General features: G+C 30.7%; 1 protein-coding gene across 3 annotated transcripts in view; it reads left to right on the top strand.

Moving 5' to 3' along the window:
• Positions 1 to 18,862, top strand: part of LOC128991569 (protein kinase C, brain isozyme-like) — a 188,791-nt gene that overhangs the window by 131,488 nt on the left and 38,441 nt on the right. For all 3 annotated transcript variants that reach the window (XM_054414584.1, XM_054414575.1, XM_054414591.1), the window contains exons 2-3: positions 9,795 to 9,826; positions 16,703 to 16,785. In XM_054414584.1, coding sequence (XP_054270559.1) covers positions 9,795 to 9,826; positions 16,703 to 16,785 — 115 coding nt within the window. The remainder of the gene's footprint in view (positions 1 to 9,794; positions 9,827 to 16,702; positions 16,786 to 18,862) is intronic.

The following is an 18,862-nucleotide window of genomic DNA, read 5'->3' as shown; positions in this document are numbered from 1 at the left end:
CCCATAGTCCGATCATGCTGGTTCGCGAACTCATTCAAGTTTATCCCGCCTTACACCTTCAAACCAAATTTTATCAAAATCGGACAAAAATTACTCAAGTTATCGTGCGGATGGACACACACACATACATATATATATATATATATCTATATATAGATATATAAAAATTTGAACGAATGGTGTTTTTGGCCTCTGGGGACATCAAAATGAAAAAGTAAATCGGTCCCGGGCTTAGGTCTTACCATGAGACCTACAGTAGTAGCTACTTCCCTATAGGGAAATTCGCTAAAATGACCATTTAAAAACTGTCTTCGATAATTATTATTGGTGCAGTAAACTGTACTGTGAGCTATAGATAATTGGACAGACATAGGTAAGTGTATTTTTTTCTCAAGTGTACGGATGAAAGAAGTGTTTCGATCCAACTTGATGCATTTAGTTTTCAATTGAAACTACATTTAACTGTAAATAAAAAATGTAAAATTTACTATTTATTTTGTCTTCAACAGACCCAATTGAACACTCGGTTTCCCTTTTTATAAGTTAATTACATATGAATAGTTTTTTTATATATGGATAGTAGACTATTCCAAGTTTATCCGTATGGTACTAATACATCCTTATAAAACAGATTTTTATAGTTTTTAGAATAAATAATTGTTCTCAATTTTGTATTTGAATTAAAATTATTTAATATAGTAAAAACACTGCTATTTTAGGCCTATTTTGGTTACCTAAAGATATTGCACATTAATAATACAATATACAATCAAAGTTATATAACATCACAAACATAATTTAAGATGTATAAGTTAACTTAATTTGAGTTAATGTTGCTGCAGGGAAGGAAAATATAATAATTTATATGAGTATGTTTGAAAAACACACAATAAAATCACTGTGTGCTATTTAGTACATTTCGTTTGGACATAACTAAAGATAAAAGTTAATTGTTCATTTTAATTTGTAGTATCTAGACTGTTAAAAATCTCCAGAATATTTCAAAGATCTTCAAGTTAGTCCTAAAGATTATATTTTTAACTAGCTGTGTACCCGTTCTACGCACGGGGATCTTATAATATTCAGTTGAAACCTTCTTATATAAAGAACAGCAGTTGGTTTGCATATTTTAAGATATGCTGGCCAAACTATTATACATAGCTTCATTTTATGTTGCTTTTTGTTGTTCCGGATCGGTATGACAATCAATAAAAGGTTAAATTACCTCTGTGTCTGCCGGTCGATCCTATAACGGTAGGCTTACTTTTATTTTTACTATCTGATCTCGTTTGCATGGCTCAATCACGTCCTGGTTGAAGTTCGTTCGCTACGCTCACTCACCTGTATGTTGGAGCTCGTTCGCTGCGCTCACTTTCCTTCAGGTTAGCTCGTTCGCTACGCTCACTTGCCTTCAGGTTAGCTCGTTCGCTACGCTCACTCGCCTCCAGGTTGCAAATTAGCTGTTGTCATAAATGTAAAAGAAATAATAGTGCTAGTGCTGCACCCTGTTGGTAATCCTTGTAACTTTAATGCTATTGAACATCACAGAACAGAACCAACTTGTTTAATTGAAACAGCTGTTAAGATTCAATAATTTCATTTCTCATAAGGTTAACATGGGCTTCCAGAAATTCCACGTCAAAAATCGACAAAAACTTGATTTTCAAGGGTTTACTGTTAAATATCTAACTGTCTCATATTCGATGAAATACGTCTAAAACCATCTCATATATGTATAGTATTTGGAAAATAAGTTTCAGGCGGGACAGTGCTATAGTTATTGAGGAGTAGTTGTAATAAAGTGCGTATTTTAGCGTTACCAAGAGAATGACAGATAGACAGACAGACAGACAGACAGACAGACAGACAGAAATTGAGATAAGGTTTGATTCGGTTTCTCTGACCTATGAAATGTAAAAATAACCAAAAAGTTCATTATTCTAAGCAATGTACAGACAAAACTCTAATTTTATTTATATAGAATTACCTTTTAATATTTTAAACTAAATGTCTATTTATCGACATTGTACTGTTGTACTATTTTAATTTTGAATAGTTATGTTTAAAATGAATCTATTTATGTGATAATTTATTCATCCAAATGATTTATTTCACAAGCATTGAGCAAGAATGTTTTTTTTTTAATCCCGATCTTAAGGTGAATTGTGTTTTCAAACATTAAAAGTTACTTAATTTAGGTCAAGAGATAAGTAAGCAACTTTTAACGAACTTTAAAACCTCAGAGATGAACACTTTTGAAACTTCTGTCACTAACTGAAGATAACTTTCTAATTTGATGAATAAATATTTTCTTCGAAATCAAAACTAGTTTTGTGGCAACAAAAGCAACGAAATACTTTAAACACTAACTATATAGGGTGTATTTTCATTTTAATTGTTGGTTAAAAGTGAATTGCAGAGCTAAAAAAATCAGTGTCATTGCTTAAATCGTTTAGTATCAACTATGAAAAATTAAGATGGTTTTAAACGGATTTGATTTGCATTATTTATATGCAATTTTGCTTTTCTTTTTTATTTTTAATTGTTTGTTTTATTATCATAAAATAGTGTTTTAATCGTCTTAATTTTATTAAATGCCAACCACTCATACCCAATGCATACATAATTTCCAAAAAAGACAGTTCCTTGAACGTTTGTTGAAAAATTCATTGTTCTCGAATTTATTCACATTTCGCAAATTTAGAACACTAAAATTATTTTCTCAAAAGTCATGTTTATAATTACGACACGCTTGTGAAAACATATGTTGAATAATAAAAACAGATGATCAGCTGATACGACAAAGAATTTTAAATCCTTATCCTATCCAATGCCATCTAAATCATACTTGGTCAAACGATAGATTTTGAGTGGTATACGATTTAAAATACTCTCTTTAATTTTAAACATCCTTTTACCATATGGATAAATACATCATGTAATGTAGTATGTAACTGATATAGAGCTGGAGGAGGATAGGGACGAAGGATGTTGTATTGCATCCAGGCAATCAATACACATTGTTAACTGTACCTATCTACGTGTATTGTACGTAGACACAGCTAAACTGGCTTCGACAAGTTGTATTGTAATTGTATTGTAAGTTGTATACGAATATGTATGAATCTCGTATTCTTCGATAGCGATATGTATGCCTGCAGATTTTTACCGTGAGAAGTATTTGACACAAATATAACAACAGTTTATTTGAGGTACCTTCGACAAGTTGTGTTTCAATTAATCGTATTTGTTTGTATAATAATGCACAAATTTATGTATAATTTTACAGCGATAAAGAAGCCTATAGATTATGACCATGAAACAATAATCAACACAAATAAAACATCAGTTTATTTTAGGTAGAACTTTAACATAAAATCGAATAATTCGTGAATTTTCTTGCAAAATGTATGACGATTTGAAGCCACAATCTTTATTTGAGAAATTTTCTTAATTTATCTCTATGAAAAAAAGAATGATTAAAAAGTCAATACTGCAACCATGGGGGTCCATCAAAATGGGCTAGGGGTCCTTTAGCCCCCCCCTTTCAAAAAGACCCTACCGTTGACATAATTTGTTAAAACTGTGCAGTAAAAACATAAAAGTTAATAATTCACTTATCTGACCGAGGAGTACCATAATTATATTTACCTCAAATTTTAACCGTACCCCAGACGCCCCTTTTTACATTGAAATATTCCGTAACCCCCTTGTGGAAAATTAAATTGACATCCATAACTGCTGCATAAAAGTTATACTATTCCAAATTTTAAAATATTTATACTCGCATTTATATTTTTTACGTTAAGAGTAATCTTAAGAAAGCATTTTACTTCGATTAAAACGTTAGAAATATTTTGGACTATTTCCTTGTGCTGAAAGAGTGAATGCGGGTAGCCGCTGCAAGGGATAAAAGAGTTTTATTCTGTTGTTTTGAAGACTCCCAGACAATTTATTTGCCCACAGCCAGAGAGTCTTGTCAAATGAGTTGCTGTAAACTATAAACCAAGCTAGTTGTAATACAGACGCGCTTTTTGACTGACTACCAAGCAACAATAATAATACTTGTGACTAAAAGAAAAATGTTTATGTACGTACTTTTGATCGTTTATATTACCTTATCTAATTATTCTGGTAATTTTTAGCTAACGTTTATTTAATAGTTTATACATCATGATTTTATAATTACTTTAATTTATTATCATATTATTATTAAGTACAGTATATATACAGTATATATATATATACACAGTATATATATATACACAGTATATATACATACTGTATATATTAGGTAGGTATATATTTGAATGGCCAGAGGTCACTGATAAAGAGAAATGTTAAGAAATTAAATATTTTCAAAATTGAACGTCAAAATATTTATATTTACTAAGAACTTAAATACAAAATCCCTAAAAGAGACTCATTCTTATCCGATTTACGATAGTACTTTACAAAAATGGCTTCTGCTTGGGAAACTAAAATATGCCAATATTTGACAGTAAAACTGTCATCATTATTTTAAATCAATATTAATGGCATATATTTTAACTAAGAAATTTTTCAAGCTACGGATTATACTTACGAGATTTTAACTTAACTACTAGTGGTTGGCTAACTTGAATAAAACATTTGACCTTGAAGAGCCTATTGCGCAATTAAAATTTGTTGTATGTAGTATATTAAACGAAAGATAAAGTGTTACAACAATACAACTGGAACACAATTTTAAACGATTTGGTGACGGAAAATATATATATTTTCGTTTTAATATATTTCTGTTGACATGTGACACGAGCAGAAGCTTTAATTTTAAAGCGTTTCAAAAGAGTGACACATATCAAGATGTTACTAACAATTAATTCTCGTTTCGTATTCTGGCTTATTTTCTGTCAGGTTGGAATTTTTATGAGACAATATAACATGTTTTAAAGTAATTTTTAGAAGCAGAATAGGATTCAACTAAATTTAGACAAGACCTCTTAGACGAGTTTTATAAATATACTTTGTCCTAAAACTAGATCACTGTATTTTTTTATTTCATTCTTTTTCCATCGTTTGAAACATAATTAACTTCATCTTGTACAGACAATAGAATTGAATGTCATTATTGAACAAACATTGGCATTTGTTAGGTGCAGTCGACGTTTAAGTGCACACGAACATCAAATTTGAATTTCTTAAAACTGATTTAAAAAACACAAGGATTGAAGCAATGGCTGGTAAAACAAATTTGAAACAAGCTATGAACTATTCTCGTATCTAACTAGATAATGTCTATTTCTGTTTATATTTAAATTGTTTACAAAAATGAATACAATTAAAATTACAAAAATACTTAGTTATGAGAAAACTAGACTGCTGGAAATACATTGAAATAAAACTCTTGTGGTCAAATGGGAAACTAATTTAGAAGAAGGAAAACAAATTAACTACAAGGGAATAAAACCTTAGAGTTGTTTTCTTTCTCCGAATTAAAACCAAGGAAAACGCATTAAGTTGAATGAATATGGAAGGCAATGGTTTTTAACTTTAAAATAAAAATATACAGGGTGTCCTGGAACTCTCTACCAATATTGTAGGTGTTCCTGAGTAAGAAATATATCTAAATATCATATTGAAATTGTCCGGAAGTCCTTAGTCACTCACACAGCCGCTATTTTTTCACTTATAATTTATTTGTAAATAGGCCTAGCTGTTAAAGATACAAAATTGAAACTTTGCACAAACATTTATGCAACTAGACAAAGCTATAAAAAATTATGACAAATTTTGAAATTGATTATACAAAATGGTGGCCATTTAAAATTTTCAACGGTTTTGAGTTATTAAAGAAATAAAATTTTAAATAGGCCTAGCCGCAATTTGTTTATGAATTTTTAACATTTTCATAATGTTTTTGTAGCTTTGTATAGTTGTCATAAATGTTTGTGCAAAGTTTCAATTTCGTAATTTTAACCACTTAAAAAAAAAATTATGAGGAAAAAAAGCGGCTGTATGAGTAACTAAGGTCTTCTAGACAATTAAAATATGATATTTAGATATGTTTCTTATTCAGGAACAATGCCCTAAAATATGGTAGTTTATTATATTATCTTTTGCAACAATAATATAATAAAAAATGCACACTAAAGGTTTTCAAAAATTTCCAGAACGTCAAAAATGAAAGAAAAGTAAAACGAGGTTGCAGAAAATACTACGTTTTTAAGATGAATAAGATAAAAACCCAAAGCCGTGTTGTGATAGAAATCTCAGAAAAGACATTCGGCTGAAAAGAAAAGAACTGCGCTCTCCAAACCGTGGACGAGAGTATTTATATTTGCTTATTCCTTTTTATAAAGCTCTTACCTTGACTTTTTCCAGCTTTAAGTTTACTTTAAAAATGTATGAAATGTTTAAATTGTACAAATCTATTGCTGTTGTTTAATATGTCAATAAGTAGCTTTTTATACTTTTTTACCACACTACGATGTTTTTTCCGTTTTACAAACGATTATTGGAGGCCGAAAGCTACGTATTGCTGTCCATGCCAGCTGGCATCGTCATTTGGGGACGAACTATACTATTTGTCTTTTCATATTATATTCTTATTACAAGAGAAAGTGATTCAATTAGTCCCGTTTTACTGTTCCCCATTCTCGGCCTTAGGTACAAAATATACCAAAACCCTCCCAGTGTTACTTGACGAAAATTCGACAAGCAGCACACTTTGTGTAGTGTTACTTGTCGATTTTTCGACACGCAGACATCGTTTACGGCGAAGGCTCTATGACTGACTGAATCGGATTGAACTGGATCGAGTTAGGTATCGTTCTTTCCGTAATATTCTAAGCTTTCTCCAGAGGTCTGTCTCAGCGCTGTACGTTCTCTGAGCCGATCGTAATTGTAGCAGACAGCTGACGTGCCTAATTGTAAACAGGTTAGTTAACCTCGGACCGATGACTGATGTGTTTTATTACGTTTATCATTGTTTTAGTGTTAAAAATCCAAAGTAGTGATATACGTGGTGCATTATAAGAAGATTTAAGTGATTTTGAAGGGCTGGTTGATGATCCTGAAGAAGTAGGTAGGTAGTGATATTGATGTAAATTATCAGCCAGATTCCTAGCTATGGTTAGGCTATGCATTCTTAGCTAAACGCTATGTACTGAAATCTGTTTTTTGCCCATAACTTATTTATTTGCAAATCTACTTCCTTATATTATTATATATTTGTAATCCTCATAAAATTTAGAACAAAGTGGCTATTTTCAAATATTTATAGGCCTATAATTTATACAATTTCATTAAGCGCGAACTTTTTTTTTTGAAAATTTTCGAAATTATATTTTTTTTACCTAAAAATTTTTTTTTTTGAAAAATGTTCCTTATGTTTTATATATAATATTGAAGCCCATGATTTTCCAAACAAAATGGAGAACATTAGAATTAACATTGTTTTAAGCTTCTCAGATCCGTTTTAATAAAACCTTGCAAATGCGCCAAAAATAGGTGGACATTAAGGCCTAAACTATGGACACTTGGAGTAGACGAGTTTTAGATTATTTTTCGTTCTAAAATACTTTATTACATTTACAACGCTAAAGGATCACAAACTTTTGAGCAACCCGTAAGCCACACACTTATCAACCGCATACTTAAATGAAAGGTGTTGATGTGAAACTTTCCGTAAATATCAGTTGTTGGATCAACCGTCTCCTAAGAGCACGGACGTATTAAATTAATTGTTAATATTTGTCAATAATATCTAGTAAGGTAATCGTCCAAATTTTTCTGTCACATTTTTAAGCATGTTATCTACTTGGTTACGTCTGATCAAATATTTGGTAATGAATTTTTTGTTAATTCCTGTTGATGTAACTTTTTCGTGTAGCAATCATTTTTATTGTCAAACAAGATGAATCTAAGTTATGTTGGTACTCTAATAGCAGAAAAATGGGTTTGTCTGTTTGTTCATCTTAATATTCAAATATGCATCATGTAACTTGCCACTGTATTCATTGTGAAAATGGTGTTTACCGTGTGAATAAAAAAACCTCAACTAAAGGGCTGTAGTCTATTTAATCACATTTTAAATATTGAAGATGGTTAAGCTGTAAAATTTGTTTTTATTTATAGTTTTGTTATCTTTTTCCCGGTGTTAATCTTTTGATTTGCATCGTAAATATTTACATTACGACAGTCATTAGTTTTGATTCCATCATACAGTTTAAGACAAATACATAAAAGATGTTCATTAAGTTAGATTGACATATATCCGTATAATTTGCATAGTAAGTGTGTGTTCCTGGTTTTATTTACATTGTATTTAGAGCCCAGAACCATTTTAAACATTGCATTTTTTGTTTAGTTTTATTATAGAGAAAAAGAACTAAATATAGTCAGCTGTGCTGCGGTCATCATAGTTTCTGGTCCACACCGCTGGGAGCGCCATGTACTTGGCGTACGCGCTACATAATTACACGGCGCTCCCAGCGGTGTGCGCCAGAACCTATGGCAACCATGGTAACCGCAGAACGGATGACAGTCTATATTTGATTATTTTTGTCTATGGTTTTATCCTACTGAAAAATTAACATTTTAAACTGAAATGGCTTACACATTTAAATCACACATCAGCTGTTTGTAACAAAGAAACTAGTTTGGTCTAATCATGTCAGTAGTAGGTTTTACAAAGGAGACTAATCGTGTTTTACAAAAAAGCGACAGCAGCGCTGTCACGTGATTGTGAGGACTGGAGGAACTAATCAGATTAGAGGATCAAAAGGATTCATCAGCTGTACAAATATTGTCACCAGGGAGCGCTTTGAGCTTTGTTTCTATGTAATATTCTGACAGAATCCGATGCGATATTTGCAATCGAAATTATTCAAGTTATTCAGAATGGCGTACAATAGACATGTCTTTTGTGCAATATTGTGAAATCATTCGAAAATGAAAAGTGCAATTATTAGCCAGCATTATATTGCATGGATGTTTTATACTCAATAGGCATTCCTGTATAAAACTCTAAATGCATAAAATACTGGATTCTATATCCAGACTAGCTTCTGTACCCGTGTTTCGCAATGGGAAGATGCACTATCCCGCCTAATCCGCCAAAATTACACTTGTTAAGTAGTTCGAATTTATAAACAAAAAGCCACCAAATTTATACAAAAAAGTATGACCTACATTGAACTGGCTTGCTCTTAACATTAAAATGTATCAATAACATAATTGCCATAATTTACGGTTATAGAATCGTTCTTCAAGTTCATAATAAATAACATAGTTGATATATATATATATATATATATCAAAATAGAATATGTATATTATACATTATATATGTGATTATTGGTGTATCGCCGTTTGTAATAAATAAATAGTTTTAAAAATATGTGTGTAAAATATTATTTTATTTGTTTGAATCAGCTGTATGAAATTTTCAAATAAGCACTCAACAGTTCTGATTGTGTGCATTGAAATGTCAACACAAAGGTAAACAAAGGTTGTGAATTTTCTCATGCTTCCATGGAGACCAATTAATTTTACTTTTGAAAACATCTCCTCAAAAATTTTAAACATCCAAGCCCGAGAGGAACTCAGAGAAGAGAATAGGTCTGACATTCCTAGATATGTGGACTATCGATGTGTTTAATTTTGGCTGTATCGGTTTAGTATTTTAGACGTGACAGCCGCACAGACAAACAGACCCCACCTCAATTTTATAATAGTATAAGATTTATGTAAGTCTACTGTATTCTCCATCGATGTATAATTCTCCTAACGCAATATTTGTCTTGTTTCAGGGGATTCGGCAAGCAGGGATTTCAGTGTCAAGGTAAGCTTATAAGGTGTATTATATTTGTGTATAATTTAACACAAAATAAGAATTAATTCAAATACAAACCATGATATACAGTTAATGCATATAATTGTCAAATTAAATAACTAGTGGAGAACAATAGTTATAATACTACTGTACTTAAAGTATGCATGTTTAGATAACAGTAGGCCTGGATAAACATCTTCACATAATTAAATCTTACTCTCCAGTAATCTACTAATGGGATTTTATTATTTTGAATCAAGAGTTAATTAAAAGAGAATGTTTGAGCGCAATACTTCTGACCCATGTACCGGGTTAAACTCTTGCTTATGGTTTTATGCCCACCTCCAAAAGGCAACGGAAGGATAACTTTCTTATACCACATAGGTAATATTGTTATATAACCTATGTCATTTCAGAGTTTAAAGTTAGGTTAAATAAAACCTGCAAATGACCTTTGAGTCGTTTAACTCCATCGCTGCAACCTGACCTACATTAGTTAAGAATAATGACCTCTTCGTGCTTTCTACAAATGGAACGCCTTATATAAAGCTTTAATTTCATATATCATCAATTGTTTTATATCTATTGAGATGATCTTTTCCATTTTTTATTGAGACTGTTTTTTAGAACCACAGAAAAATATAGTAGTGTGGGATTCTGATCTTTCCCATGATGACTGGTGTATAATATTATAGCTAATTCAACTCATAGGCAATATTTCAAAACTTATATTACAATAGATTATAGATTATAAAAATTTATAATCTAAAATTATCTAAAATTTATTTATTTATTTTTATAGATTATAAAAATTTACTATTAAAATAAAGGACAATTTCTCATCTACGAGTATGAAGATCAGCTTTAGCCAGTGTTTGTCTAAGCCAGGATTCAAAATGAACATATTTTAAGTGCATAATTGACTTAGAGTGCATTATAAAATTTGATTGACCTTATAACCTTGTTAAATACTTAAACAAAGACAAATCAATGAAAATATCCCCGCCGCAGGAAACCTGCAGACTAAGCAAATTCCCATTTACCTGACTGGATTTCTAAAAAAAAATATTTCTTGAAAATTGTCATATTTATTTTCTATTTAAATAACATTAATTTTAATGAGTACCTAGGTTTTTTGCTAGAAGGAAGGTATTGAGGTGTGTTTTTGACTGAAATATTGAAAGCTTACTATAAAATAAACAAAATTGCCAAATTTAATTCAAATATGTCCATAAACAAGCAAACTACAACCGTTTATTAATTCCCCATAGGAATAACATGGGTATTTTAAATATAAAGGTTTTTTTTAATTACCTCCGTAACCTTTAGGATTACAACAAGTTTAAACCTGAAATCTCAATTAGGTATAAAATATATAGGATATTGTTTAAAAAGTCAAATATGATCCTAACTCTAAATAAATCATCTCAAAAATAGTTTTAATATATTAGTTTTGTACACTAAATTCATAAAGATGAAGCATTATTGGAGCAGAATATTCAGAGATTGTCAAATATGTCGAGAGAGGGTTCAAAACATTGACATATTGTTTGCACTCCCACATCAAAAGCAGCTTTAGTGGCCATCAGTATTGAATATTCTTTCGCTGTGCAGATATAAGCTTTAATTAATTGATTTTCTGTTCAGCTCGTTAAAAAGGGTTGATTTTGTAACTCGTGCTTCGTGATGGAGTAGAACCATAAAAAAATTATACATATAGAAAATTACATCTAGGGCTGGCTGGGTAGCTGGGTGGTTTTAGTAATCACTTAACAATCAAAAGGTCGACGGTTCGATCCTGAGAAATGTCAGTAGCTTTTTGGTTGTTCGAAACTGGGCCCAGCCGTTCCTGATCAATGGGCTTTAAATAAATAATCCTGGTTGATGAAACAGCTGATCTTAGTTAGTAACAAAGCTACCAATCATCTCACACCATTCTACACTCATCCTTCAATCATATTTGGGCTACAATGCTCATCTGGGTGACGACGTCTACATTTCAATAATTGTTAATTGATAACAGAAGATGTTAGACTTTTTACGTTACTGTAAGGTAATAGTTTCATTAGTGTGTTGTTACGTTTAATTATTTCGTTTAACAAAATATCCTGTTTTATGATAAACCGCTGAATAAATGTGTAAATTAAATAGTATTAATTTGATTTTATAGTACATAGGTTGCATTATATATCAAATGATGGCTACATATCTCATAAAGGACTTTTTAAAACGTTTGATTTTTTTCTTCAATTTAATCTGAACTAATCCTAACTACCCTAACCTAACCTAAACCTTACACAAAATAATTTAATATTATAAAGAAAATTGTTTTGTTTTACAACTATCATTATTTTATACTTTGTCTGTTAGCCTACACCTGAAGGCATTCTATTGCTAGGTCAAAGTGAATAAAATCTTTGACTTTTAATACAACGAGACATTCCATCCTCATGTTAAATTTGTAGCCAGTTGTTTTAACCAAAATCGTCGTAGTTGATGTGAGCCACCGACAGATTTTGCTGATCTAAATTACTGATTTCTGTCGAATTAACAATATTTTTTACCAATTAAAACTAATGGAATGACTTATTGTGAGCTATAGCAACTATTAAGACCTATTAACTTAGCCACCAACAATAATTAACTATAAGAAAATATAATTTTAGTCACTAGCGCATTTCTATGGCTGGCTCACACAACTACGTTCTTTTTTAACAAATAATTGACTACATCTGAACCATATAGATGGTACGTCTAGACAAAATCCAATCTCGAATACTACATTTCATAATTTAGAGGGCCATAATGTATTTCATGTCTAACTATTCTATAGAGTGCCTGCATGGTATAATTTGCCGGTAACATTTTATAAATGATAAAATACTTATTATATTGAAAATGATTGGAAATCAATGAATTATGCTAAATGATGTTTATTCCCCATATAATATGCAGCACGAGCAAAACAAATACTCTTAAATACATGATCAATTACATAATATAAACTAAGACAAAAATAAAAGAGAACATTACTGTATTTCTTAATTTGATTTATTTTACTTTATTTATACACACTTTATTAACCCCCCCCCCCTCTGTAGCAGCTAACCTATGTACGAGGTCCAAACCAAATGCTAATAAAATAGATTTTAGTGAGAGTCAAATTAGGCAAATATAAATTGGCTTAGTCTGCAGGTTTGCTGCGGCGGGGGTATTTATTCATAGCGGTGCAAGAAAATCTTTCCATTTGGTTCGGATATGGTCGGATGATCTGTGTAGAATGGATGATTGGTGTAACGTATCATGTGTGTGATTGGGAATCTGTAACCGGAGTAGGCGACGTATATTGAACTTGTGATTGATTTGGTACATATGTATTGGTGCTGAAGCCGTGATACGTTACCGGCGAGTGAACGTAGCCTCACATTACATATGGGTGTTGTGACGTCATTATGTGGTGTTCTGTTACCAATTAGGTAGACCTAAATATATATAATACATTATATTAAACTGTATTAGTAATCGTGATACCTGTCATATGTCAATAACTAAAGAGCCTAGAGGAGCTTCAACGATGATTATAGAGAGTAGACCTCAAATAACAATACCCTCTGCCGCAGCAAACCTGCACTGAAGAAAATTTCCATTTGCCCATTTGATTTCCACTTAAATATTCCCTTATACATCTCAGATTTATTACCTGTTTAAAAACATTAGGTTTAACAAGTAATTAGGTTTGCTGCTACAGGGAGGGTAAATAATTTGTATTTTTAGTAAAATCTTAATAGCATAGTATAAAATAAAAATGCCATATAGATCAAAACATATCTATAAACAAGCAAACTGCAACAATTTACTTATTTTTAATAACAATAATATGGGTATTTTTAATTTAGATTTTTTTCGTGATCAATAACCGTAAAAAGCACTTCCAAATATTAAGTTTTTTTTAAGGGAAATTGAGACAGTTATTTTCGCATACCACTACTTACAAATGTTCAGCTTCAAACACGAACAATGAATCGCTAGAGGTTTTTGGTGAATTTAATTATTCTTTTTACTGCACTTATTCAGGAAAGACTTACCATTCTTATGAAACCGAATACGAATTTTAAAAAGTCTATTTAAACTTATTAACTTAACTTAGGGACGCCATTCAAGATTCTTGTCATTCGCCTATTGGGTCTGATGATGATTGGAGTGTCCAATCGAAATCGATCACCACTTACCATCTTTTTTTGTATATTTACCGTCTTGAGAGTAACAGTATAAGCGTAAATATATCTTTTAAGTGTTATAAGACGTTTCTCTTATTTACTTTCCGTTAAACTTATTGCCCTTGAGGTTTTATGAATAAAATTTACCAGGACATTTATCATCAGCAGTACATTTATGGTTCACCAGTTTAATGGTAACAGGGTAGTTACTGTAGGGGTGATACTTAAGGCGCTACTTGACCTACCTTACATAACATAACCACAGACAAGCGTTGTACCTCATGTAAAACTTACTTGTAACTAGAATACTGTAGATACAAGTATTAAAAATGGGGCTCTTTGCTGATATAAGACGGATGAACGAATGTTTTTGGTGTTCAATTACTAATTTTAAAATTTTGTTAAAACAATTTAGTCCAGGTTTTAGAATTTCCAGAATTCATTGGGGGAAATTTGTTTAAAGAACCTTAGTTAAAATTATACAGCCTAAGTGTAATGCTTGAGTAAGCACATTAAAACTGAACATGAAAAATTTCATAATGATATTTTACTTTAACATTAGTATCATGAAATTACATGTCCTTTATATAAATATAATTTTGCCAACCCAATTAATTTAATTATTTGTTTAGTGTTTCTGTCCATCAAATACAATAATGATTAACAACAACGTTTTTAGACAAACACCCTATTATGACACCTTTGAATATTCAATAAATTCCTTGAATTTATTGGAATTTTATTTTTTTCCTGAAAAATAATGTGTCAACATTTAAATAGAATCTGTATAAGTTTTCTACTAAAATATTTTATGTAATTATTTTCATATTTTTTATGAGGTGTAAGTTATTAACAATTAATCATAACTAATGAAAAGTATTCCTTTAAATGCTTTTCCTGCTCTTAATAGAAACATCACCAAACAAATTATTTTTTTATTTTTTTATTTCTTTACTTTACAATCTGTTCTATAATATGTTGAACAATAAGTAAATGCTATGCAATACAACAAATTAACTTTTGAGCATTAAAAATAGCTGTTAAGCACTGTCAACAACAAATTGTTAAATAAAACCCTTTTAAAAAATCTGGCATCAAGACTTCACGTCTTTGGTTTTCCGAAGTTCTCCGTTATGCTTCGCTGTAAAACAGCTGATAGCTTATAGAAAGGTCAAATTATTTACTATAATCACAAAGCATGTCTTTGTTTAATCAATTGATTGTGTTCATATTTATAAATTCCCTTAGGTAGCCAAAATTCTTTGAAGCCTATGACTTTTAATTCAACAAAAAAGGTAAGAATAAAACCAGCAATAATCAAAAACAAAATGGTTCTAACAGTTTCAATATTTGACGATAAATTGTAAATGGTAGGAGAAGTGGCAGGTTTTACTGAACGTTTTGGTGCAGTGATGAAACTCCCACATCAAGCTGCTTTTGTTTAACCAGCAATATTGATATTCGATGGCTGCGTACACGTATAAACAGCTTCAAGCACTTCAGTATGTTCCAAACCAAATAACACGTCTACCTACACTCTTTGGAGACTATGAGTCTTGTGTTGTTGTTTGTGTTCAAATTAAACCAATGTTCTAGACAATTGAGTGGACAAGTTGTTGTGCTACCATACAAATCGTTTTTGTATGTGAATAGACAAATCTATGAATCTTAAAAGTATTGCTTTATATTTGTGTTTGAAATTAAACATATGTTTTAGAGAACTGCGTGTATAAGGTGTAAGGTGTAAGCAAAAGATGTGTGTTCGTAGGAAGACTGTCACTAAAGATATTAGTAATATTGTTTGCAAAGCTTCAAAAGTCAATCCAATTATAAATGTAAAATAATCATAACAATAGACTCATATATTAGTCAGATCCTACTCTGATGTAAAAAATAAACTTCCTACGAACACACATAGTAAATTTGTAAATTTTGTAAACAGTAATAGTTAGGTAAATTTGTCAAGGTTTCCCAGAAAAAAAACATGTACCCGTTTCACGAAACGTTATGAAAAATACTGCTCATATCGATTTTCATCTTTGTGATTCATCTATAATTGTATTTAAACCCGTATCTGAAAGAACTCGTTTATTTAATATAATTCTTCGTATGTTGAAAAAAATGTGACATGCGGCGGGCTTACCACTGCATAAAAAATACCATCTACAAGATAAATTTATGTGTTTTAACACTTAAGTTTTTAACCTTGGATTTGTAAGTTTACAGTGACAGAAGATGTTTACACGCTCTTATGGATAGAACGCGGGAATTCCATTTTCTATGCCCAGGTTCAGATCTGTCAATCTATGTGGTTTTTACGCGATACTTTATTGTCATTCAAGTTTAAACTACTGTAGGTTCACTTATCAAAGGAGCGGTTTGATCTAGTTATAGAGCGTGGGACTTTGGTGCCCGAGGTCTCTGGTTCAAATACCGTTAATCACCAATTTGATCCACGTCATAATGATTCAACCTACAGCCTAGTAAAAAAAGGTAATACACTTATCAATGAGAAAATATACGTCTCTCAGACGAGGTGAACTCTGAATTAAAATAGTCACATACAAAACTATATAAAAATGTTATTGAACAATTAAAAAAGTTGAGACCTATGTAGATGTTTTATTTGTATTTACTACACTTTAAGTAACTTATGTATTTGTTCCAGTTTGCAGTTTCGTGGTCCACAAGCGCTGCCATGAGTTCGTTTCCTTCACATGTCCGGGTGCGGACAAAGGACCCGACTCGGATGTGAGTATTTAATTTTTAAATCCCTTTAATAATTATTTAAATACAGTACCATGTTGCGTTTTTTTTAGTAAACTATAGAAAAATATGGTAGACTTCCGTATCTGTTGGCACAAACAACCGAATAAAATATCGATTATTCGATTGTTTCATTCGATATATCGACCGATATTTTCATTCGGTTGTTTGTGCCAACAGATATGGAAGTATACCCGAAAAATAATCAAGCTATATTCATATTGACTCTGTATTTACAATTTTTTTTTTTAATAATATTATAGGTACTTAAACATATAATATTCAACAATTTGAGGTTAAAATAATATGAAGGATTCCTCACAAAGCTTTCCGTATTATATATCCTTACTACATTAAGAACCAAATCTTTTGTTGATCGTGTTGATTAATTATTTGATCTGATAAAACTGTTTAAGGTAAAGAGCGATATTTTGACGAATTTTAATATATTTTTTAAACTTGTATTTTTAACCAATACAAATGTATATTAAATATTCAACATTATATATTAAAGTCGTTATTCTAAACGACTTTGAATTCACGTTGCTTACTCATAATAAAACTATAAGAGTAACAACTTTTTACCAAATTTTATTTGACTTAAAATTTTCAATGATATAAAACTACTTGGAGGGTTTATTTAACTTCCCTGCTCTTGTGGTTAAAAGCATCGAGATCGTCAAAGAAAGACCCAGTATTGATGAAACCCTTAAAATCTTCGTTCATCCCCTTGAGGAGAACTATCTTCTTTCTAAGACCTGACAGTATTTTTCTATAGATATATTAATAAAAGTGTTTGAAATATAGTTTATATTTATACCTACCTTACACTTTTTTAGATGATTTATTTATTTTATGTTATAAATATATTTTGACTTTCCATTATACAGTTGAAATATCCTATCATCCTGTTATACACCTTATTTTTTATTACTAGACTATATAAGAAAACATTCAATTTTGAGTGTTAAAATATTTACATAATAGTGATTGTAATTAGGAGTTTAAGTTGACAACTAATAATGTTTATATTTACTTTTTGAACATTTTATACTGTTTTGCACTGATTGTTACAGATTACAGGTTGACATTGGTACATTTTACTTGAACTTAAAACCTCATGAGTTTCAGAGGCGTCCCTTAAGCTGGATTAGAGGGATAACAGTTGTAAGCCTCTTGGAGTTTTTGGTCTTACTGACTTGCCCTCGTTTTGTAACCGTATTCGGTTGGACTCTGTAGACTATCTATTATCACATTAACAAGACAACAGATCTTTTATCTTTTTAATTTTTGCACTTAAATTCAACAGTAGGTTTAAAAAATAATGAACACGTTTCTATGCGTTAGTTTGGGGTTCAACTTGACATTAATCAACTTAATAACAAAAAAGTTGATCTAGATACAACCTAGGTCATTGACATTTCTATTTAGTCCTTTATAAAAAAGGAGCAAAATATGTTGAGAAATAAAATTTTTTATACTTGTTAAAATAATAAACTTTCTCGAATCTATTACTTAAGTTTAATTTAATTCCACCGTGACTTTGAGTTACTTAATTTTGTTACCAAACTAACTTCATTTTTTATTGGGTTAGGTACTAAAAGCAATTTAAAAATATTGCAAAATACGCTGAAAAGTCCAATCGCACTTTTTTTAAAGGAATCGAATGACAAAATAATTAATCGCTATGATAAAATGATTAAGAAACCCCTTACTAAAACGTAAAATATAAACCTGTTGAGAGAAAATCACTAAACATAAACCTAATTAAATGTTATCACCCGGAAAATAGTATATAAATTTTAATCTTATAACACTTTTTTAAATCCTATGAATGTCATCTGAATGATATTTATACATTGAGTCCATTGTTAAAAGTGACAAAATGAACAAAGTAAACACTGAAATGAACGCAGTTTTCGTTGGCTTGTTGCACAAATGTAGGGCTTAGAAAGAAAAGCTTATACAGCTTAAATCACAACATTGCCAGCTTTGTTGAGCTTTCTTTGCCCATTAGTGGAGTATAAACCTCCCAAAACTATTATTATATATATATATTTTA

Source organism: Macrosteles quadrilineatus, unplaced genomic scaffold (assembly GCF_028750875.1).
Source record: "Macrosteles quadrilineatus isolate MER2022 unplaced genomic scaffold, UCM_ALF_1.0 Scaffold_1__1_contigs__length_201487025, whole genome shotgun sequence".
In the NCBI taxonomy this organism is placed as follows: Eukaryota; Metazoa; Arthropoda; class Insecta; order Hemiptera; family Cicadellidae; genus Macrosteles; species Macrosteles quadrilineatus.
The sequence above is the reverse complement of the archived record's forward strand: the minus strand, read 5'-3'. Positions and strand labels throughout refer to the sequence as shown.